Genomic DNA, 25,039 nt, shown 5'->3' on the forward strand with positions numbered 1-25,039 from the left:
GTCGAGGAGGATGCACTTTCAAGACATTTGGAAAATAAATACTTGGCCAAACTATGTTACCAGCATTCGATTAACCGAATGAAATACAGATACTCCCCACACTGCACAGCTGAGGAAAGCGGTCATGTTGGAGGTGCTCTGGTAAAAAGTGGTAAGGGATGGAGAAACTGGGAGAGCACGATGGAGTCTCTACAGGAAGCAGGGAGTGAGCATGTCCAGTCCAGGTAACCGTGGGAGTCGATGGACCTGTACTGGATGTTGGTGGCCTGCCCATCATGAGTGAATACAGAGACGTCAAGGAAAGGAGCTGAGAAGTCAGTGATGGTGCTAGTGCCAGCAAGACAGAAATCGGAAGCAAAACTGATTAATTTTTCAAATTCTGAAGAAGGGCAGACCGATGCCTGGAACGGATGGGATTGTCTTTCCAGGAAGGATTGCACTGGCAGTGTTGGGCTGAAAGGTGTGACCACAATGAACATAAGAAGAAATGTCACTCCAATATACAATGCAAATTTATTACCTTAATCTACTTTAGGTACATGTGAACTAACGAGTGACTCTATTACCTTAACAAAGTTTCGATACAGTCAACAAATGAGACTCACAGCCTTGTCTACACTCCCCCAGAGTGCTGTGGATGACAGGACACGGAGTACATTTAAGGAGGCGATAGACAGATGTTTATCGGTAAAGGGGTGAAGGGTTATGGAGAGGAGGCAGGAAGGGGGAGTTGAAGCCGAGATGCGATCAGCCTCGATGGTATTAAATGGTGGGGCAGGCTCAATGGGCTGAATGGTGTACTCCTGCTCCCCGAGGTCATGGTCTCACTGGGTCAACTTTAGATCTACCTGCAGTGGGAGGCAACCTCTGTTTCCTAACCAGGATAAAGTAAATGTTGTTCATCGGCTTCTGCGGATCATTTCAGAGGAAATGTGCACTCCCAGGCTGAGAGAGCATCAACCCCCTTGGAATATATAACCCCTCTGACCCTCCCACTTCACCCACTGTCCGAATGGACACGGTTCAGTCCTGGATTCTCAGTAGCAGGAACAGGAGAATCCAATTGCTAATTTCACGGATGACCTCTCTGGTGTCTCTGCAGCTTGCATGACTGGATAAACCCCCTCCCACACACAGAGCAGGTGAAAGGCTTCTCCCCGGTGTGAATCCGCTGGTTGCCGATGAATCCTGAATGCTTTCCCACACACTGTGCAGGAGAATGGTCACTCCCCAGTCTGAATGCGCTGGTGGATTAACAGTCAGGCTGATTGAGTAAATCCCTTCCCAAATTCAGAGCAAGTGGACTGCCTCTCCATGGTGTGAAGTTGCTGGTGTGCAAGAAGGGAAGAGGACAGAGCAAATCCCTTCCCACAGTCAGAGCAGCCGAACGGCCTCTCCCCGGTGTGCACTCGCTGATGTTCCTGCAGTCGGGACGATGAACAGTATCCCTTCCCGCACTCGGAGCAGATGAACAGCCTCTCCCTGGTGTGAACCCGCTTGTGTGCCAGCAGCGAAGAGGACCAAGTGAAACCCTTCCCACAATCCGTGCAGGTGAATGGCCTCTCCCCGGTGTGAATTCTCTGGTGCCTCTGCAGGTCAGAGGAAATATTGAATCCCTTCCCACAGTCAGAGCAGGTGAACGGCCTCTCCCCGGTGTGAACACGCTGGTGTGTCAACAGGGAAGAGCAGTCAGTGAAACCCTTCCCACAGTCCAAGCAGGTGAATGGTCTCTCCCCGGTGTGAACACGCTGGTGTGCTACCAGGGAAGAAGGCAGAGTGAATCCCTTCCCACAATCCGAGCAGGTGAATGGCCTCTCCCCAGTGTGAATGCGCTGGTGTGACAGGAGGGAAGAGCAATCAATGAAACCCTTCCCACAGTCTGAGCAGATGAACGGTTTCTCCCCCGTGTGAACCCGCTTGTGTGCCACCAGTGAAGAGGATCTGGTGAATCCTTTCCCGCAGTCAGAGCAGGTGAATGGCCTCTCCCCGGTGTGCACTCGCTGATGTGACAGTAAGAGGGATGAATCAGTGAATCCCATCCTGCACTCAGAGCAGGTGAACGGCCTCTCCCCGGTGTGAACCCGCTGGTGCGCCAGCAGCCTGGACGAAGCACTGAATCCCTTCCCGCACTCGGAGCAGGTGAAAGGCCATTCCCCGGTGTGAATTCGCTCGTGTTTTAGGAGGCTGGATGACCGACTGAACCCTTTCCCACACTTGAAGCAGATGAAGGGCCTCTCCCCGGTGTGAACCCGCTTGTGAGCCACCAGCAAAGAAGACTGAGTGAATCCCTTCCCACAATCTGAGCAAGTGAACGGCCTCTCCCCGGTGTGCACTCGCTGGTGTGAGAGCAGTGAAGAAGACTGAGTGAATCCCTGGCCGCACTCCAAGCAAGTGAACGGCCTCTCCCCGGTGTGAACTCGCCGGTGTCTCTGGAAGTCGGATGAATGAGTGAATCCCTTCCCACAGTCAGAGCAGGTGAACGGCCTCTCCCCGGTGTGAACACGTCGATGGATCTCCAGGTCAGACGGAGACCTGTACCGTTTCCCACAGTCCCCACACTGCCATGGCTTCTCCACGGTGCTGTTGTCCTTGTGTCCCTCCAGGTTGGATGATGAACTGAAGCCTGAAGTGCCCACACACACAGAACCCCCTGATGGTGTCTCCTGGAGGAATGTTATAGCAGCAGCAGCAATGACTTCCGCATTCAGACAATAAGGGTGCTCTGATTGGCTGGAGGACCAGAGCGCTTCCGGTCCTCCAGCGCTATCTATTGGCCAGTCCGCGTTCCGAGCTGTCGCGGGTCAGCCAATAGGGACCGCGCCTGTTCCGGACAAAGGGCCACGCGCTGCCCTCGTGCTGAGGGAGCTGGAGGAGGGGAGGGCACTTTGCAACAAATCCCTTCCCTTCATTTTCCTCCAAGGCGTGTGTTCACACAAAGCCCAGGGTTTCATTGTAAACTCACACTCACTGAAACTCCCTCATCTGGCCAACATCTGTGAGCACAACACTCTCCGTTCCCGTCCTGAGGTTAAACTGTGACGTGCAGGTGCTGGTGTTGGACAGCGGAGGAAAAAGTTAAAAATCACACAACACCAGGTTATAATCTACCAACAACCCCGTTATTTGGAAGCATTAGCTTTCGGAGCGCTGCTCCTTCATCTGGTGTTTGTGGAGGGTTAGACCACAACACACCGAATTTATAGCAAAAGATTACAATGTCATGCAACTGAAATGATTCATCAAACAAACCTGGATTGTTATTAAATCTCTCGTCTTTTAGAATGGGTTGCACGTTTCAGTTCATTAATAAGTAAATCTCAAAACTCCTTTTAAGTCACCTTCTCGAGATGATTTAAAAATTGATATCAGAAGGTGACATCTCAGCTCAGACAATGCATTAAAGGTGTGGGTGTGGGTGTGATGGATTATAAGCATATGAGAGGGTATGGGTGGTGTGTGTGAGAGAGAGACGGTCTGCTTGTGTATATGTGCTTGTGTGTGTGTGTGCATGCATGTGAGATAGTAGTGGGGTCACCAGTAGTGTGACAGGAACCCAATGAGGCCATCCTCATAGGTTAATTTGGGGGGAAGGAGAATGAATGCAGAGAGGGGCAGACTCTGGAATGGTTTGTCTAGGTCTCTCTCATAGACACTGACATCGCTTACTCCCTGATTAAAATGAATACCAACAGAATATGTGCTTCAACACAAAGCAACTTTATTCAATTTTACTTTAGGTACACGCAAACTATTAGCTTTTGATACAATCAACAAGTGAGTCTCACTGCCTTGGCTTCATATCGGGGTGTCCTGGGTGATGCCAGTCACTGGGAGCTCTATTTCCATTCCCACGATTCTCGTCTCTTGAGCCCCAGTCTGATAGGGAATGTCTCTCAAGCTGGGAAAAGTCCCTAGTATTAATAATATTCTGACTCATATATGACATGCTGGACTGCAGTTCCTGAGTACCTTTCCCACTCATTCCTTTGTGCACAAACAGGTAGATGTGACTCTGTGCCTGTTCCCAAGACCAGCCAAGGCCATTGCAGTTACCTTCCAACCAGTATGGCCTGTACTCACCTGAAGCCTGTTTCTCATATATTCCCCTTCAAATGCTTTTATTGCAATGCGCAATTAACCCTTAACAATCTGAGTTGGAGATACTTTGTTCCTTCAGCTGATGCATTGATACAAGTTTTGATCTCGTGGAATCCAGGGAGAGCTGGCCAATGGAATACGGAATTGGCTGAAGAAGGTTACCTGAGAGTACAACGGGATCTTGATGAGCTGAGCCTCTTTCTCATTGCAATGCACAATTAACAATCTGGGTTGGAGGTATTTTGCCCCCTCAGTTGACACATCGATACAAGGTGCGATCATGTGAAATCCATGGACAGTTAGCCAATGGGATGGGAAATCAGCTTGACGGTAGGAGACAGAGGGTGGTGGTAGAGGATTGGTATTCAGACTGGAGACCTGTGACCAGCGGTGTGCTGTAAGTTTCAGTTCTAGATTAACTGTTATTTGTCATTTATATAAATGCTTTGGATGAGACTATAGCAGCAATGGTTAGTAGGTTTATGGGTGACACCAAAATTGCTGATATAGTTTAAGGTAAAGAAGGCGATCTGAGTGTACAATAGGACCTTGATCAGCTGAGCCGAGGAATACCAAGTAGAGCTTAATTAAATGAAATTAAGCGGCACGGTGGCACAGTGGTTAGCATTGCTGCCTCACAGCGCCAGAGACCCGGGTTCAATTCCCAACTCAGGTGACTGTGTGGAGTTTGCAAATTCTCCCCATGTCTGCGTGGGTTTGCTCCGGGTGCTCCGGTTTCCTCCCACAGTCCAAAGATGTGCGGGTCAGGTGAATTGGCCATGCTCAATTGCCCGTAGTGTTAGGTGGGGGGTAAATGTAGGGGTGGGTTGCGGGTCGGTGTGGACTTGTTGGGCCGAAGGGCCTGTATCCACACTGTAAGTAATCTAATCTAATCTAAAAAAAATGTTACGTGTTGCATTTTGCTAAGACAAGCCAAGGCAGGACTTACACAGGTGGAGGGTGTTGTTAAACAGGGAGACGAGGGACGCAGGTACACAGTTCCTTGACAGTGGTGTCACAGGTAGACAGGGTGGTGAAGAAGGCATTTGGTATACTTCCTCTCATTGTTCAGAGAATTGCATATTGGAATTGGGACAGTATGTTACGGCTGCACAACACATTGGTATGGCCACAGCGTTCAGTAAAGATTAACAAGGATGCTCCTGAGGCAGGAGGATTTGAGATAGGCTGGACAGACTGACACAATCTTCCCTGGAGAACCAGAGCCTGAGGGGTGACCTTGTAGAGGTTTCTAAAATCATGGCAGGGCAAAGATAAGGTGAATTGCCAAGTTTTATTCCCAAGGGTATGGGAGTCCAAAACTAGAGGCCGTAGATTTAAGACCACCGACTCCCACAGCTACCTCCTCCCACCCTTCCTCCTGCAAAAATGCTATCCCTTATTCCCAATTCCTCTGCCTTCGCCACATCTGCTCCCAGGAGGACCAGTTCTACCACAGAATACACCAGACGGACTCCTTCCTTAAAGACCGCAATTTCCCCTCCCCACGTGGTTGATGATGCCCTCCAGCACATCTCATCCACATCCCACACCTCTGCCCTCGAACCCCACACCTCCAACCGCAAAAAGCACAGAACCCCCCAGTCCTCACCTTCTACCCCACCAACCTCCGTATACATCGCATCATCCTCCACCATTTCTGCCACCTATAAACAGACCCCACCACCAGGGATATATTTCCCTCCCCATCTCTATCCGCTTTCCATAAAGACTGTTCCCTCCACGACCACCTGGTCAGGTCCACACCCCCCAGTAATCTACCCTCCTTTCCTGGCACCTTCTCCTGCCACTACAGGAACTGTAAAACCTGTGCCCACACCTCCTCCTTCACCTCCATCCAAGGCCCCAAAGGAGCCTTCCACACCCATCTGCACTTCCACATGTCATTTACTGTATCTGTTGCTTCCGATGCAGTCTCCTCTACATTGGGGAGACTGGACGCCTCCTCACAGAGCACTTCAGGGAACATCTCTGGGACACCCGCACCAATCAACCACACCGCCCTGTGACCCAACATTTCAATTCCCCCTCTCACTCTGCCGAGGACATGCAGGTTCTGGGCCTCTTCCATCGCCACTCCCTCACCAACCGACACCTGGAGGAAGAGTGCCTCATCTTCCACCTCGGGACACTCCAACACCAGGGCATCGATGTGGATTCCAACAGTTTCCTCATTTCCTCTTCCCCCACTTTACCCCAGATCCAACCCTGAAACATCGATTCTCCTGCCCTTTGGATGTTGCCTGACCTGCTGCACTTTTCCAGCAACACATTTTCAGCCCAGATCCAACCCTCCAACTCAGCACCGTCCTCATGACCTGTCCCATCTGTCAATCTTCCTTCCCACCTATCCGCTCTACCCTCCTGCCCGACCTATCACCTTTACCCCCCATTTCCACCCACCTATTGCACTCTCAGCTACCTTCCCCCCAGCTCCACCCACCTCCCATTTATCTCTCCACGCCCCAAGGCTCCCAGCCTCACTCCTGATGAAGGGCTTTTTCCCAAAACGTCGATTTTCCTGCTCCTTGGATGCTGCCTGACCTGCTGTGCTTTTCCAGCACCACACCCTTGGCCGTAGATTTTAGGAGAGAGAGGAAAGATTTAAAAGGGACCTAAGGGGCAGAGGATGGTGTGTGTATGAAACGTGCTGCCAAAGGAACTGATGGAGGAGGGTACAATTACAACAGTTTAAAAAACGCATTCCGATATGTATGTGGATTGGAAAGTGTAAGAGGGATATGGACCAAATGCTGGGAAATGGGACTACATCACTCTCCTCACCGTCTTTACTCATCTACTCAGCATTGGAAGGCTATTTCATCTTGTGGGGCAATTTAGAATGAGCGATCTCAGGATAAGGGATTCATTTTTTACTTGAATGGTGTACTCCTGCTCCTCGACGTCATGGTCTAATTGGGTTGACTTCAGTTCTACCTTCAGTGGGAGGTACACTGTTTACTAACCAGGATAAAGTAAATGTTGCTCATCAGATTCTTGGGATCATTTCAGAGGAAATGTGCACTCTTAGGCCCAGCCATTAACCCTCCCATTCACCCACTGTCTGAATGAATAGTGTTCAGTCTTGGATGGGATTCTCAGCAGTAAAACAGCAGAATCCAGCTGCTGTCTTCACTGATGAACTCTCTGGTGTCTCTGCAGCTTGTACAACTGGAGAAAACCCCTCCCACACACAGAACAGGTGAAAGGCTTCTTCCCCGGTGTGAATTCGCTGGTGTTTCAACTCAGCCAATGAATCCCTGAATCCTTTCCCCCACACGGTGCAGGAGAATGGTCTCGCCCAAGTGTCAATGTGCTGGTGGATCAGCAGTCAGCCGATTGAGTGAATCCCTTCCCACATTCAGAGCAAGTGGACTGCCTCTCCACAGTGTGAAGTTGCTGGTGTGTGAGAAGAGAAGAGGAGAGAGCAAATCCCTTCCCACAGTCACAGCAGGTGAATGGCCTCTCCCCAGTGTGCACTAGTTGATGTGCCAACAGTCTGGATGAAGCACTGAATCCCTTCCCGCACTTGGAGCAGGTGAAAGGCCATTTCCTGGTGTGAATTCGCTCGTGTTGGACAAAGCTGGAAAATCGACTGAATTGCTTCCCACACTCAGAGCAGGTGAATGGCCTCTCCCTGGTGTGAATGTGCTGGTTGCGCCAGCAGTCTGGATGATGAACTGAATCCCTTCCCGCAATCCATGCAGGTGAACGGCCTCTCCCCGGTGTGAACCCGCTGGTGTTTGTGGAGGCTCACGGAGTCAGGGAAACCCTTCCCACAGTCAGAGCAGGTGAACGGCCTCTCCCCGGTGTGAACACGTCGATGGATACCTGTACCGTTTCCCACAGTCCCCACACTGCCATGGCTTCTCCACGGTGCTGTTGTCCTTGTGTCCCTCCAGGTTGGATGATGAACTGAAGCCTGAAGTGCCCACACACACAGAACCCCCTGATGGTGTCTCCTGGAGGAATGTTACTGCAGCAGCAGCAATGACTTCCGCATTCAGACAATAAGGGTGCTCTGATAGGCTGGAGGACCAAGCGCTTCCGGTCCTCCAGTGCTGTCTATTGGACAATCTTTATTCGGAGCTGTCCGGAGCCAGCCAATAGGAGCCGCGCCTGTTCCGGACAAAGGGCCACGCGCTGCCCTCGTGCTGAGGGAGCTGGAGGAGGGGTGGGCACTTTGCAACAAATCCCTTCCCTTCATTTTCCTCCAAGGCGTGTGTTCACACAAAGCCCAGGGTTTCATTGTAACCTCACACTTACTGAAACTCCCTCATCTGGCCACCATCTGTGAGCACACAGTTAAAAGTCACACAACACCAGGTTATAGTCCAACAGGTCATTGGAAGCACAGAGCGCCGCACCTTCATCAGGTCGTTGTGGAGGACACAATTGTAAGGCACAGAATTTATAGCAAAATTTTACAGTGTGATGTAACTGAAATTATACATTGAAAATACCTTGATCGTCTGTTGAGTCTTTCATCTGTTTGAATACCATGATAGTTTCACTTCTTTCATGTGTAAATCACAAAATGTTTTTAAAAAGAAGTTGCATTCTTAGATTAGCTGTAACAATGGGCGTTAGCTAGACAATATGTTAAAGGTGTTAGCCCCCTGTGTTCTCTGTTTAGATTGATTCTAATCTAAAAAGTGAAAAAACAGAGTTTTACATATATTAATGCAGTTTTTGAGCAAAGTACAATGTAACTCTGCAAGTACAAATTCACCCCACAAAGTATATGTGTGCACCTGGATCTTTGTCTGTGTGTGCGTATCTGGGGTGGGGGATTGTGAGTGTCTGTGAGAGACAGTGTATATATGTGTGCATGAGTGTAGAGTGGTCTAAGTCTCCGAGAGGATTCCTGTGTGGGTGTGTGTGTGTGTGTGTCTGTGTGCGTGTTTGCATATATGTGTGTAAGTGTGTGTGTATAGGAATGCCTGTGTGCATGAATTCATGTAAAACTCACTTTTTCTCACTTTTTAGATTAGAATCAATCTAAACAGAGAACACAGGGGGCTAACACCTTCAACATATTGTCTAGCTAACGCCCATTATTACAGCTAATCTAAGAATGCAACTGTTTAAAAAAAAGGTTTTGTGATTTACACATGAAGTGAAACTATCATGGTATTCGAACAGATGAAAGACTCAACAGACAATCAAGGTATTTTTCAATATATAATTTCAGTTACATCACACTGTAAATTTTTGCTATAAATTCTGTACCTTAGAATTGTATCCTCCACTATCACCTGATGAAGGAACGACGCTCCAAAAGCTAGTGCTTCCAATTAAATCTGTTGGACTATAACCTGGTGTTCTGTGATTTTTAACTTTGTGTACACCCCAGTCCAACACTAGCATTTCCAAATCATCTGTGAGTACAACACTCTCTGTTCCCATTCTGCGATTAAACTGTTCATTTGCAGGAACTGAAGGGAAGGGGAGTGAATCCAGGGAAGGGGCTGACTCAGGAAAGTTTGGTCTGGGTCTAGATCAAAGATATTGACATTCCCTGATCAAAATGAATACATGCAGAAATGTGTGCTTCAACACAAAGCAACTTTATTCACTTAATTTACTTTAGTTACATGCAAAGTAATGAGTGACTCTATTATCTTAAAAGACTTTTCATACAGTCAACAAGTCTCACTGCCTTGGCTTCATATCGAGGTCTTCTGGGTGATGGCTAACACTTGGAAATCTATTTCCCATCCCACGATCTGGTCTCTCGAACCCCAGTCCAATGGTGAATGTCTCTCAAGCTGGGAAATACTATTCTGAACGCTGATATTAAGTGCTGTACTGCAGTCTCTGAGTACCTTTCCCACTCATTCCTTTGTGCACAAACAGGTGGGTGTGTCTCTGTGCCTTTGCACAACAGCCTGTTCCCAAGACCAGCCAAGGTCATTGCCGTTACCTTCCAGCCAGAACAGGCTGGATTTGCCCGATGCCTTTTTTTCATTGCAATGCACAATTAACAATTTGGGTTGGAGGTATTTTGCCCCCTCGGTTGACACGTTGATACAAGGTTCGATCATATGTAATCCACGGAGCGCTAGCTAATGGGAGAGAAAATCGGCTTGACGGTAGGAGACAATGGGTGGCGGGAGAGGATTGGTATTCAGACTGGAGACCTGTGACCAGCGGTGTCCTGCAAGGTTCAGTTCTAGATCTACTGTTATTCATCATTTATATAAACGCTTTGGAAGAGATTACAGCAGGAATGGTTAGTGGGGTTGCAGACGATACCAAAAGTGCTGACATATTCCAAAGATGTGCAGGTTAGGTGAATGGGCCATGCTAAATTGCCTGTAGTACTAGGGACATTAGTCAGGGATAAATATAGGGGAATGGGACTGGGTGGGTTGCTCATCGGAGAGTCGGTGTAGCCTTGTTGGGCCAAAGGGAATATTGTAGGGAATCTAATCTAATCTAATCTAGTTTAAGATAAAGAGGGCAATCTGAGAGTACAATAGGACCTTGATCAGCTGGACCTGAGGAATGGCAGATGGAGTTTAATTTAAAGAAATGTAAGGTATTGCATTTTGCTAAGGCAAACCAAGGCAGGACTTATACAGGTGGAGGGTGTTGTTAAACAGAGAGACTAGGGACGCAGGTACAAAGTTCCTTGAAAGTGGCGTCGCAGGTCGACAGGGTGGTGAAGAAGGCGTTTGGTATACTTCCTCTCATTGTTCAGAGAATTGCATTTTGGAATTGGGACAGTATGTTACGGCTGCACAACACATTGGTATGGCCACAGCGTTCAGTAAAGATTAACAAGGATGCTCCTGAGGCAGGAGGATTTGAGATAGGCTGGACAGACTGAGACAATCTTCCCTGGAGATCCAGAGTCTGAGGGGTGACCTTGTAGAGGTTTCTAAAATCATGGCAGGGCAAAGATAAGGTGGATTGCCAAGTTTTATTCCCAAGGGTATGGGAGTCCAAAACTAGAGGCCGTAGATTTAAGGAGAGATGGGAAAGATTTAAAAGGGACCTGAGGGGCAGAGGATGGTGTGTGAATGGAACGTGATGCCAAAGGGACTGGTGGAGGAGGGTACAATTACAACACTTAAAACACATTTGGATATGTATGTGGATTGGAAAGTGTAAGAGGGATATGGACCAAATGCTGGGAAATGGGACTACATCACTCTCCTCACCGTCTTTACTCATCTACTCAGCATCGGAAGGCTATTTCATCTTGTGGGGCAATTTAGAATGAGCGATCTCAGGATAAGGGGTAATATTTTCACACAGAGATGTGGAGAAACTACTTCCCTCAAAGGATCAGTAATCTGTGAAATTCACTCCCCCAGAGTGCTGTGGATGCCAGGACATGGAGTAACCTTATGGAGGAGATAGACAGATGTTTAATCAGTAACGGGGTGAAGGGTTATGGTGAGGAGGCAGGAAAGGGGAGTTGAAGCCGAGATGCGATCAGCCTCGATGGTATTAAATGGTGGGGCAGGCTCAATGGTGCTCCTCGATGTCATGGTCTAAACGTGCTTACTTTAGATCTACTTGCAGTGGGAGGCATACTCTGTTTCCTGACCAGGATAAAATAAATATTGTCCATCAGCTTCTTGGGATCATTTCAGAGGAAGCGTGCACTCCCAGCTTGAGACAGCATCAGCCCCACTGGAATAAAACAAAATACACTGACCCTCCCACTTCACCCACTGTCCGAACGAACACTGTTCAGTCCTGGATGTGATTCCCAGCAGCAAGAACAGCAGGATCCAACTGCAGTCTTAACTGATGGACTTTCTGGTGACTCCGCAGCTTGTATGACTGAATAAATCCCCTCCCACACACAGAGCAGATGAACGGCTTCTCCCCGGTGTGAATTCGCTGGTGTTTCAGCAGATTTGATGAATCCCTGAACGCTTTTCCGCACACAGTGCAGGGGAATGGTCGCTCCCCGGTGTGGATGTGCTGGTGAGTCAACAGTCGGGTGGATCGAGTGAATCCCTTCCCACACTCAGAGCAGGTGAACTGCCTCTCCCCGGTGTGAAGTTGCTGGTGTACCCGAAGGCTCCCAGAGTGAGCGAATTTCTTCCCGCACTGAGAGCAGGTGAATGGGCACTCCCTGGTGTGGACCCGCTCATGTGACAGCAGACTGGATAAGCGACTGAATCCCTTCTCACACCTGAAGCAGGTGAATGGCTTCTCCCTGGTGTGAACCCGCTTGTGTGCCATCAACGCAGAAGACTGAATGAATCCCTGGCCGCACTCCGAGCAGATGAACGGCCTCTCCCCGGTGTGAACTCGCCAGTGTCTCTTCAGGTCGGAGGAGTGAGTGAATCCCTTCCCACAGTCTGTGCAGGTGAACGGCCTCTCCCCGGTGTGGAAACGTCGGTGGCTCTCCAGCCCAGACGGAAACCTGAATCGTTTCCCGCAGTCCCCACACTGCCATGGCTTCTCCACGGTGCTGTTGTCCTTGTGTCCCTCCAGGTTGGATGATGAACTGAAGCCTGAAGTGCCCACACACACAGAACCCCCTGATGGTGTCTCCTGGAGGAATCTTATTGCAGCAGCAGCAGTGAACATCCTCAGAATTGGGCAACTTCCGCATTCAGACAATAGGGGTGCTCCGATTGGCTGGAGGACCAGTGCGCTTCCGGTCCTCCAGCGCTGTCTATTGGTCAGTCTACATGCCTACCTGTCAAGAGCCAACCAATAGGAGCCGCACCTGTTCCGGACAAAGGGCCTTGCGAATGCCCTTGTTCTAAGGGAGCTGGAGGAATCCCTTCCCTTCATTTTCCTCCAAGGCGTGTGTTCACACAAAGCCCAGGGTTTCATTGTAACCTCACACTCACTGAAACTCCCTCATCTGGCCACCATCTGTGAGCACAACACTCTGTTCCCATCCTGGGGTTAAACTGCTTACTTGCATAACACCAGGTTATAGTCCAAAGATTGTACTTCCAAGTACATCTGTTGGACCATAACCTGGAGTTGTGTGGTTTTTAACTTTGTAGCACCAGCGCCTCTACATAATGTTCATTTGCAGGAAATGGAGGGAATCCAATGAAGGATAGTCTAAAGATCTTTTGTTACAGGAAGTTTTGACAATTGTTTTTGTAATTGATGATGGTACAAAACATGCACTACCAAATACAACTTAATTAAGGTTCAGCATTTATTTAATCAAGTTTGATTACGATGTAGCTATTGATACCATGGTCATATATTTGGTTCATACAAGATATACCCATCCAAAAATGAATCATACAATCCCATGAAAGACAAGTTTTGGGAGTCCTGTGGTCGCGAATGGTGAAATGAATCTTTTCTGATTGTCCACAAACTCAGGTATATTACGTTCAATGTCACTACTAAGGATTGAGTCTTAATTCTCTGCCCTGACCTGGCCTTTGACACCATCTTCCAATGCTCGGTGAAAATCCAGACACTCAGTACACTGAACTTGTTTGTGATTAAACGGTGACCACCGCAGCCAAAGTTGCAAGTGACTCAAAAATAGGTGGACAGGTAGGTCACAAGAGGGACAAAAAAACCGTCCAAAGAAGGTATCTACAGGTTGACAAAGTGGGCAAAGAAGTTTGCAAAACAAGAAAATATGGAAACTGTAACACTGTTCCAAGTTTGGAAGGGGGAACAACAGAACAGAATTTTTTGAAATGGAAAGAATCCGCAAAAAAGTTGCAAGACAAAAAGGCTTTGAAATTCCAGTGCACCAAACACAACTGGCAGACAGGCAAGTCATATCCACGCTGTTCAGGACATTTTTTAGAATATTGTGTGCAATTCTGATCTTCCTATCATAAGAATATTGTGAAACTGGAAAGGGTTCAGAAAAGATTCACAAGGATGTTGCCAGGGTTGGAGGATTTGAGCTACAGGGAGAGGCTGAACAGGCTGGGGCTGTTTTCCCTGGAGCGTCAGAGGCTGAGGGGTGACCTCATCGAGGTTTATAAAATCATGAGGGGGCATGGATAGGGATAAATAGACAAGGTCTTTTGCCAGGGGCGAGGGAGTCCAGAACTAGAGGGGAATAGGTTTAGGGTGAGAGGGGAAAGAATTAAAAGAGACCTAAGGGACAACATTTTCATACAGAGGGTGGTACGTGTATGGAATGATTTGATAGTGGTCGAGGCTGGTACAATTACAGTATTTAAAAGGGATCTGGACAGGGACACGAATAGGAAGGGTTTATAGGCCGGATGCTGGCAAATGGGACTTGATTAGGTTAGGGATATCTGGTCGGCATGGATGAGTTGGACCAAGGGATCTGTTTCCATGCTGTCCATCTTAATGACTCTATAACAGGTACTCAGGAAGGCGAATGGAATATTGGTCCTTATTTCAAGGGAGGGCTGGAATCTAACAGTAGGGAAGTCTTACTGCAACTCCCCAAGGTGCTGAGGAGGTCACAACTGGAATATTGCGTGGGCCGTTCTGGTTCCCCTCATTGAAGAAAAGGTATCATTTCATCGGAGGCAGTTCAGTGAAGGTCCACTCAGGTGATCCCCAGTGTGGAGAGGATGACGTTATGAACCAAGGTTAAACAGGTTGGGAACCGCACTCACTGGCACTTAGAAGTGAGAGAGGTGTGACCTTGCTGAAACCAATCAGATATTGAAGGGTCAGTCCTGAGAGGCTGCTTCCCCTCCCTCGTGGGAGAACGTCAGACCAGAGGGCACAGTCTCAGAACAAAGGGAGCACTGATTTAAGATGAGGAGGAATATCTTTTCTCATATTGTCTTTGGAACTCCTTGCCGCAGAGAGCTGTGGGGGCTGAGTCCCTATGAGCTATCTGAGGTTCAGAGTCTTGATCCGTCGGGGAATCCCAGGGTTATGGGAAAAGTGGAGGCGAGGATTGTCGGTTCAACCGCGATTGTGTTGCCGAGCAAGAGTAGACCAGAGCGGCCAACTGGCCTCCTCGTGTTCCTGTTTCTTATGGTCTTCCTCCAAACAAAAGAGAAATTCTCATCAACCTACACGGAACCCCCGCGGAGTTGTGATAACCCTCCACTGGAGCAGGTGGGATGCGAGCCAGGACTTCCCGATGCACAGTGAGGGAGGAACACTACCACAAGGGCCCTTAAACTAAGAGTGACCTTGGGCCCATGAATTGCAAATGATTCAGATGAGAGTGCAGCGAGCACTTAGCTGAGCTGATATAAATAGTAAGATTCTGTAGAGACTACCTACAGCAAGAAAAACAGGCCTCTCGTCCCAATGAGTCCACACTGAGTCTCTGGAGGAGCCTTCAACCCAGGCCCATTTCCCCCGCTCAAAGATTCGTCCACCCCCCACCCCCAATCCCTGTGACACTGCATTTCCCACGGCTAATACACCTAATATCCCCAGTCACTATGCTGTCATTTAGCACGGCCAATCCACCCTAACCTGCACACCCCTGGGCACTATCAGTAATTTAGCATGGCCAATCCACCCTAACCTGCACATCCCTGGGCATTATGGGTAATTAGCATGGCCAGTCCACCCTAACCTGCACATCCCTGGGCACTATGGGTAATTTAGCATGGTCAATCCACCCTAACCTGCACGTCCCTGGGCACTATGGGTAATTAGCATGGCCAGTCCACCCTAACCAGCACATCCCTGGGCACAATGGGTAATTTAGCATGGCCAGTCCACCCTAACCTGCACATCTTTTGGAGGAAACTGGAGCGCCCGGAGGAAATCCACGCAGAGATAGGGAGAGAACGTGTAAACTTCACACAGACAGCCGCCCCGAGGCTGGAATCAAACCCAGGTCCCTGGCACCATGAGGCAGCAGTGCTCACCACTGAGCCACCATACCGTCCCGGGACAGGAACGATCACGGTCGGATCTGATGCCCGTCATGGCTCGTGGACTCGCTGGTGCCTCCGCAGGTTGGAGGACTGGGTGAAACCCTTCCCGCACCGGGAGCAGGTGAACGGCCTCTCCCCGGTGTGGACCCTCCGGTGCCTCAGCAGCTTGGATGAGTTGCCGAAGGCCTTCCTGCACAGTGAGCAGGAGAAGGGCCTCTCCCCAGTGTGGACCCGCCGGTGGGTCAGCAGGTTGGACAGCTGGTTGAAGGCCTTGCCACACTCAGGGCAGGGGAAGGGCCTCTCGCCGGTGTGGACCCGCTGGTGGGTCAGCAGGTTGGAGGAGTTGGCGAAGCCCTTGCTGCACTCGGGGCAGGCGAAAGGCCTCTCCCCGGTGTGGAGCCGCCGGTGGGCGCGCAGGACGGAGGGGTTGCTGAAGGCCTTGCCGCACTCTGGGCAGGGGAAGGGCTTCAGCCCGGCGTGGGCCCGCTGGTGGGTGCGCAGGACGAAGGGGCTGGCAAAAGCTTTCCCACACTGAGAGCAGGCGAATGGCCTCTCCCCGGTGTGGAGCCGCCGGTGGGCATGCAGGACGGAGGAGTCCGTGAAGCCCATGCCGCACTCGGGGCAGGGGAATGGCTTCTGCCCGGTGTGGATCTGTTGGTGCCTGTGCAGGTGGGAGGACTGGGTGAAGCCCTTCCCGCAGCGCGGGCAGGCGAACGGCCTCTCCCCGGTGTGGACCCGCCGGTGAATCTCCAGCGCCGATGGCGACAGGAATCCCTTGCCACACTCCCCGCACTTCCACCGTTTCTCCCCACGCCTCGCCAGGTTGGATCTCTAGGCCGGACGCGCGACCGCGCGGACACGCTGCACCACCGCGAGAGGCCCTGCGCGTTCGCCGGGCCGGGAAACCCCGGTCAAAGCCCTCTCCGCAGCCGGTTCACTCCCAATGGCTTTGGCTTGGTGCTCTTCACCAGTCGCAGCCCCTGTCTCGCATCATCGCTCCACGACTCCGGTCCAGGTATCGCAACGACTCTGCGGCGCAAAGGTTCAGTTTGAGATTTCTGTCTGCAAATCCTCACCTGGTACAGGCCCCTGCAGTGAGGAGATTGCAAAGGTCAGCACAGGATAGAAATTCAGAACACACTGTTACCGCTTCTGCGCATCGTATTTTCCTCTGTCATCCCCAGACAGAGTCACAGAGATGTCCAGCATAGAAACAGACCCTTCTGTCCAACCCGTCCATGCCGACCAGATATCCCAACCCAATCTAGTCCCACCTGCCAGCACCCGGCCCATATCCCTCCAAACCCTTCTTATTCATATACCCATCCGGATGCCTCTTAAATGTTGCAATTGTACCAACCTCCACCACTTCCTCTGGCAGCTCATTCCACACATGCACCAGCCTGTGTGTGAAAAAGTTGTTCCTTAGGTCTCTTTTATACCTTTCCCCACTACCCTAAACCTATGCCCCTCTAGTTCTGGACATCCCCCATCCCAGGGAAAAGACTTTGTCTATTTATCCAATCCATGCCCCTTGTGATTTTATAATCCTCTATAAGGTCACCCCTCAGCCTCCGACTCTCCAGGGAAAACAGCCCCAGCCTGTTCAACCTCTCCTTGTAGCTCAAATCCTCCAACCCTGGCAACATCCTTGTACATCTTTGAAGTTTCACAACATCTTTCCGATAGGAAGGAGACCAGAATTGCACACAATATTCCAACAGTGGCCTAACCAATGTCCTGCACAGCCGCAACATGACCTCTCGACCCCTGTACTCAATACTCTGACCGATAAAGGAAAGCATACCAAATGCCTCTTTCACTATCCTATCTACCTGCGACTCCACTTTCAAGGAGCTATGAACCTGCACTCCAAGGTCTCTTTGTTCAGCGACACTCCCTAGGACCTTACCATTAAGTGTATACGTCCTGATAAGATTTGCTTTCCCAAAAGTGAGGACTGCAGATGCTGGAAATCCGAGGCTCTCCCAACTCCTGTGCTCAATCTCCATCCCACACACACATACTCCATCCATCCTCACCTTACTGATCGAATAGCTGCCCTCTTCCCCATTTTCCAGAAAGGGGCTGATCCTTTGAAAGCTGTCAATCTCTATCCCACCCCCTGAGAGCCTTCATTCTCATTCCGCTCTACCTATCATCGCAGAATGATACAAATGTTACGGCACAGGAGATGATTTCACCCGTTGTTCCCGTACCAGCCTATTAAATAAACAAATTCCTGTTTCGCCCCCATACCACTGTGCGTTACTTTTTATGTAAATAACTATCCAATTCTCTCCCGAATGGCCCAATGGACCCTGCCTCCATCACACTTCCAGTCCGCAAAGTAAACTGTTCACTGCACCCTTGCTTCATTTGCACCTCATTTTGAACACATAACCTCTCACTTACACTCCTTTTAGCAGCAGGAACAGTTTCTCCCACTCTAGGATGTAGATTAGGCGGCTCAGTGGTTAGCACTGCTGTCTCACAGCACCAGGGTCCCAGGTTCGATTCCAGCCTGGGGCGGCTGACTGTGTGGAGTTTGCACGTTCTCCCCGTGTCTGCGTGGGTTTCCTCCGGGTGCTCCGGTTTCCTCCCACAGTCACAAAGATGTGCACGTCAGGTGGGTGGGCCATGCTATGTTGCCCATAGCGTTAGGTGCATGAGGCAGAGGGAAATGGGTCTGGCTGGGTTGCTCTTTGGTGGGCTGGGGTGGGCCAAAGGGGCCTGTTTCCACACTGTAGGGCAATCTAATCAGAAATTGTCTGGATCCATTGACCCACTTGAGAGCAGGTCAGGTTGGTCGGCCATGCTAAATTGCCCATAGTTTTCTGTGCATAGGCAGGAGTAAGGGAATGGGTCTGGGTGGGTTACTCTTCGAAGGGTCGGTGTGGACTGGCTGGGCCGAAGGGCCTGTTTCCATACTGTAGGGAATCTCCTCTAATCTAATCAGACAGTGAGGGGGACTGTCAGAGAATGCCTTCAACATATTGTCTAGCTATCACCATTGTTAACAGCTAACCAGAGAATGCAACTTTTTAAAAAAAACGGTTTTGTGATTTACACATGAAAGAAGTAAAACAGATGAAAGGCTTAACAGACAATCAATTTTCCAATGTATAATTTCAGTTACATCAGACTGTAAATTTTAGCGATAAATTCTGTGTGTGAGGATTGAGCCCTCCATAATCACCTGATGAAGGAGCGTCGCTCCGAAAGCTAGTGTGCTTCCAAATAAACCTGGTGTTGTGTGATTTTTAACTTTGTACACCCCAGTCCAACACCGGCACCTCCAAATCAGCAGAATATAGATAGGTTGGAGAGTTGGGCAGAGAAATGGCAGACGGAGATCAATCTGGGCAAATGCGAAGTGATGCATTTTGGAAGATCCAATTCTACAGCGAACTATACGGTAAAATCCTCTGTCATTTCCGCCACCTCCAGACAGACCCCATCCCCAGGGATATATTTCCCTCTCCACTCCTATCTGCATTCAGGAGAGACCACTCCCTCCGCGACACCCTCATCAGGTCCACACCCCCCACCAACCCAACCTCCACTCCCGGCACCTTCCCCTGCAAGAAGTGCAAAACTTGCGCCCACACCTCCCCCCTCACCTCCCTCCAAGGCCCCAATGGATCTTTTTATATCCATCGCAAATTCACCTGCACCTCTACACACATCATTTACTGTATCCGCTGCACCCAGCGTGGTCTCCTCTACACTGGAGAGACAGGCCGCCTACTTGTGGAACATTTCAGGGAACACCTCTGGGACATCCGCCTGAACACTTTAGCTCCCCCTCCCACTCCGCCAATGACATGCAGGTCCTTGGCCTCCTCCATCGCCAGACCCTGGCCACACGATGCCTGGAGGAAGGGCGCCTCACCTTCCGCCTAGGAACCCTCCAACCACACGGGATGAATGTAGATTTCTCCAGCTTCCTCATTCCCCCTCCCTCCACCTTATCTCAGTCCCAACCCCCGGATTCAGCACCGCCCTCTTCACCTGCAATCTTCTTCCCAACCTCTCCGCCCCAACCCTCTCTCCGGCCTATCACCCTCACCTCCTTCCACCTTTCGTATTCCCAGTGCCCCTCCCCCAAATTCCCTTCCCCCTACCTTTTATCTCAGCCCGCCTGGCATACCAGCCTCATTCCTGAAGAAGGGCTTATGCCTGAAACGTCGATTCTCCTGCTCCTTGGAGAACTCTGGTTTTTAACTCTGGCACTCCAGCATCTGCAGTCCTCACTTTCTCCTATACGATAAATTTACCCTCGTAACTGAAGTTTCCCGTCACAGTCACCTATCCCATCAATCGCTTCTGCACTCTCTCCAATGCATTTGCATTCTCTTTGTAACATCTGCTCCAGATAGTGACCATTTCCAATACGAAACAATCTAACCACACCCATTCCCCCCCATTCCCCCCGCTGCTCAATGGTGTTACCATCACCAACATCCTGAGGGTTCACATAAATACAGCGGCTACATGAGCAGTTAAGAAGCTAGCAATATCGCGGCAAGTCACTCCCCTTCTCACTCCAACCCCACCCCCCAAAGCCTGTCAATCATTGACAAGGCACAAGTCAGGAGGGGGAAGGGAATACTGCCCACTTGTCCTGGATGGGGGCGGGGGGGGGGGCAGCTCCGACAACACTCGAGAAGCTCAACACCACCCAGGGACAAAGCAGCCCACTTGACAAGCACCAACGTCCACTCCCTCCACCCCCCGCCGATGCTCAGTCGCAGCAGTGTGTACTGTCTACAAGACGCACTGCAGAAACTCACCCAGGGCTCCTCAGACAGCACCTTCCAAATACCACACCCCTCTACCATCTAGAAAGAGAAGGGGGGGGGGGGGGGGTGGCTCAGTGGTTAGCACCGCTGCCTCACAACAGCAAGGACCTGGGTTCAATTCCTGCCTCGGGCAACTGCCTGGTGTGGGGTTTGCACATTCTCCCCGTGTCTGCATGAGTTTCCTCTGGGTGCTCTGGTTTCCTCCCACAGCCCAAAAGATGCGCAGGCTAAGTGAATTGGCCGTGTTAAATTGCCCCACAGTGTTGGGTGCATTAGTCAGGGTGAAATGTGGGAAATGAGTCTGGGTGGGTTACTCTTCGAAGGATCAGTGTGGGGCCGAAGGGCCTGTTTCCACATTGTAGGGAATCTAATCTCAGATACATGGGAACACCACTCCCTGCCAGTTCCCCTCCTAACCACTCAACATCCTGCCTCTGAAATACATTACCGTTCCTTCACTGTTGGTGGGTCAAAATCCTGGTAATTCCCACCCTCATGGCATTGCAGGTCAACCCACAGCAGTTCAAAGCTCACTACCACCTTCTCAAGGACAACTAGGGACGGGCCAATAAATGCTGGTCCAGCCAACACCACCCGAATCCCACAAAAACGAATGAAAGAAAATTCTTTCTGTAATGTGGTGCCTAGCAGTGTACACCATAGATGAGGTCCAAAAAGTCTTGTCTTTATGCATCTATTAATACATCTTAGAACACTACTAACTAGTGTCTTTAACCCTTGGGCAACTTTGAATGAGCTGTGGAAAGGAACACTCAGGTCCCTTTGCATATGCACACCTTTTAGATCTGTGCCCTCTACCGGGTTTTGTCGTTCAATGCTTTTCTGATCAAAGTGCATCCACTCACATCCATTCTCTGCACTGAACAACACCTGCCACATATCTCTGGATCAGTGGTGCTGGAACAGCACAGCAGTTCAGGCAGCATCTGAGGAGCAGTAAAATCGACGCTTCAGGCGAAAGCCCTTCATCAGGAATAATTTATAATCATTTATTCCTGATGAAGGGCTTTTGCCCGAACCGTCGATTTTACTGCTTCTCGGACGCTGCCTGAACTGCTGTGCTCTTCCAGCACCACTGATCCAGAATCTGGTTTCCCGCATCTGCAGTCATTGTTTTTAACCACAGCCACCTATCTGCCCACTCCCACCAGCTTCTCAATGTCCTTTTGGGGTTCCAGGCTGTCCTCTTCACAGATGACAATTCTCCCAAGTTTCGTGTCGTCTGCAAACTTTGAAACTGCACCCAGCACACCGGCCTTCATTCATTGACGCTATCTATACTCCCCACTGCCTTGGGAAAGCAGCGAACATCATCCCACCACAGCTGCAATCTCTTCCACCCACTTCCATTGGGCAGAGGATATAAATGTACACACATCAGAAAAACCAAGGAACCCATTATTGACTTTCAGTGGGATGTTACTCCTGCACATTAACAGCACAGAGGTGGAACGAGTGGAGAGTGTCAAGCTCCTGGGGAGTGGTCATCCACAACAAGTTTTCTCGGACTCTTCATGTGGATGCACTGGTTACAAAGGCCCAACACTGTCTCTGCTTCCTCAGGCAGCTGAGGAAATTCGGCGTGACGGTGAACATCCTGGCTGACCTTTAAAGGTGTGCCAGCATTCTGTCTGGATGTATCACTACCCGGTATGGCAACTGTACCGTTCAGGATCGGAGATGGTTACAGAGAGTGGTGAACTCAGCCCGGACAATCACAAAGGCTAACCTCCCATCTATAGGATCCACCTACCAGGCTCGCTGTCAAGGAAAGGCCGCCAGCATTCTTAAAGATCCACCTCACCCTGGCAATGCTTTTCTACAACCTCTCCCATCGGGGAGAAGGTACAGAAGCCTGAACATATGCACCAATGAATTTCCCAACAGTTTCTACCCTACTGTTGTTGGAATACTGAACGGAGTCTCAAACTCTTAACATTCGCCTGTACCTGTGTTTTTGTCTTAGCCACTGTTTACCTATTATTTACTTATCGATGCGACTTAACTCTGTGATCTGCCTGTATTGCTCGCTGGACAAAGCTTTTCACTGTGCCCCGCTACACGGGACAATCAATTCGGTTCAGTAAAACAGCTTCTTCCCTGCTGCTATCAGGCTTCCGAATAGACCACTCAAATTTCAAATTTGATGTTGATCTCACTCTCTTCTGTGCACCTTCTCTGCAGCCGTCATGTTGTGTTCCTCGCCCTGTTTTACTACCCAGATGTCCTGTCTATGGTGATGATCTGTCTGTACTGCACACGAAACAAAACTTTTCACTGTATCTCGGTACATATGACAATAATAAATCAAATCAAATCAAATCCAGATCATTAATACCCATCAGGAAAAGCAAGGGCTCCTGTGGGCGGCACACTGGTTAGCACTGCTACCTCACAGCGCTAGGGACCCAGGTTCAATTCCAGCCTTGGGTCTGTGTGTGTGTGTGTGTGTGTGTGGGGAGCTAGCTGCACACTCTCCTCCAGGTGCTCGGATTTCCTCCCACACTCCGAAGATGTGCAGGTTAGGGTGAATTGGCCATGTTAAATTGCAGGTAGTGTTCAGGGAGGTGGAGGTTTGGTGCATTAGTCAGGGATACATCGAAGGGTCAGTGCTGCCTTCCTCCAACCTCCTCTCTGACCTATCACCTTCATCCCCACCCCCATCCACCTATTGTACTCTTTGCTACCTTCTCCCCAGCCCCACCCCTTCTCATTTATCTCTCCACCCTGGAGGCTCCCTTCCTTTGTCGATTTTCCTGTTCCTTGGATGCTGCCTGACCTACTGTGCTTTTCCAGCACCACTCTAATCTTGACTCTGACTTCCAGCATCTGCAGTCCTCACTTTTGCCAAGTGGACTGGCTGAGCCGAAGGGCCAGTTTCCACACTGTAGGGATTCTTGGAAATCTGGATTTGAATCACTGGAACTCTCACCGAGGAAACCTTCCTCCTGCATGAAAATTGTGCATTGACCCACCCCCTTCTCCTGAAGGGCCTCACCCATCCCACACCCTCTCCCTCCATTCTCTGCTGCACTTAACATTTCCTCATTGACAGACCCACACTCACCTTCTCCTGTCCGCGACTGGCCCTCGCAACTGCGCATGCACAGGCCTCCGTCACAAAGAGGACCGAACTAATGACCAATGGGAGGGTCTGGAGGACCGGAAGGAAGTCTGGTCCTCCAGCCAATCAGATCCCCGTCCTAGAGGCTGAATGCGGAAGTTGGACCTTGAGTTTCTGCTGCTCCTCTCCCTCTGAATGAAGATTGAGTTTCACTCCCAGACTGCAACTTCCTTCCTCTGTCCAACATCTGGGAGTACAAACACTCCCTTTTCTCACCCTCCCCCCCCATCCTATTCTCATTCTGGGTTTAACCTGTTGATTTGCAAGAGCTGAAGGCAAGGGAGGGGAGAGGGCAGACTCTGGAAAGGTTGGTCCACGTCTCTCTCAAAGATAGTGACATCCTCTGCTCCCTCAGCTTGACTCCTCTATTTATTTAAAGGATAGCCTCCCTCCTAATGTTCACCATTCCCAGGAGGCGACTAGCGCTTAGGGGACACTAAATTAATAAAGAACATAGATATATGCAGTGTTGTATAAACATAACAGTGTAATATATAGTATGAACTTATTCAATACAGGATATATGTATATTGTAATAACAATGTATTACAATGTCAAGAAGGCAGTTGTCATGTTTGTCTTCATCAGTCAGGGCATAGAGCATAACAAGTGGCAGATCATACTGCAGCTATGCAGAACTTCAGTTGGAATAATGCCTGCAGTTCCAGTCACCACACTGCCAAAGAATGGTGTGGAGGTGATACAGAAATAGTTTACCAGGATGTCGCCTTGTTCGCAGGATGCGGAGAGATTGTACAAACTTGGCTTGTTTTCGTTTTAACATTGAGGGGTGAGAAGCGACCCGATAGACGTGGATAAAATTCTGAGAGGTGTGGATAGAGTGGACAATCGGAGTCACTTTCCCACAGGGTGGAATTGTCAATTACAGGGGGTAGGAAAGGCTGCAAATGCTCACTCAGGAGGGATTCCAATGAAGTCTCCTTTGTTCTGAGGGGTGACCTGTATCCGCAAACAAACTGACAGTACGACTGCCCCAGAACAGGCAATGAACCCAGACAGGAAGGAGTTGAGCAGGAAGGTTCTGACCAGGGCGTGGTAAAGGAACTCTGCGACGCCACTCAGCGCCATGTACAAGTATGGGTCGAGCAGCTGCAGCGGATAGTCCCCTTAATTGTTTCTCATAATTAGGATAGAGCCTTCTTATTTCTGTTAGG

General features: G+C 49.8%; 2 protein-coding genes across 2 annotated transcripts; both read right to left on the reverse strand.

Moving 5' to 3' along the window:
• Nucleotides 1-523: 523 nt before the first annotated feature.
• Nucleotides 524-12,327, reverse strand: LOC132807069 (gastrula zinc finger protein XlCGF26.1-like). Its single transcript, XM_060821371.1, has 4 exons — nt 12,229-12,327; nt 10,046-10,187; nt 7,801-7,950; nt 524-2,791 (listed from the first exon to the last, which is right to left on the reverse strand). Exons 1-4 carry the CDS (start codon nt 12,325-12,327, stop codon nt 1,260-1,262), a joined length of 1,923 nt encoding a protein of 640 aa, XP_060677354.1. The 3' UTR covers nt 524-1,259.
• A 929-nt stretch (nt 12,328-13,256) lies between these two features.
• LOC132807070 (zinc finger protein 239-like) lies at nt 13,257-24,953 on the reverse strand. Its single transcript, XM_060821372.1, has 3 exons — nt 24,781-24,953; nt 16,853-17,003; nt 13,257-16,745 (listed from the first exon to the last, which is right to left on the reverse strand). Exons 1-3 carry the CDS (start codon nt 24,951-24,953, stop codon nt 15,963-15,965), a joined length of 1,107 nt encoding a protein of 368 aa, XP_060677355.1. The 3' UTR covers nt 13,257-15,962.
• Between the last annotated feature and the right edge of the window lie 86 nt (nt 24,954-25,039).

This window comes from Hemiscyllium ocellatum (genome assembly GCF_020745735.1).
Source record: "Hemiscyllium ocellatum isolate sHemOce1 chromosome 27 unlocalized genomic scaffold, sHemOce1.pat.X.cur. SUPER_27_unloc_1, whole genome shotgun sequence".
Taxonomy (NCBI): domain Eukaryota; kingdom Metazoa; phylum Chordata; class Chondrichthyes; order Orectolobiformes; family Hemiscylliidae; genus Hemiscyllium; species Hemiscyllium ocellatum.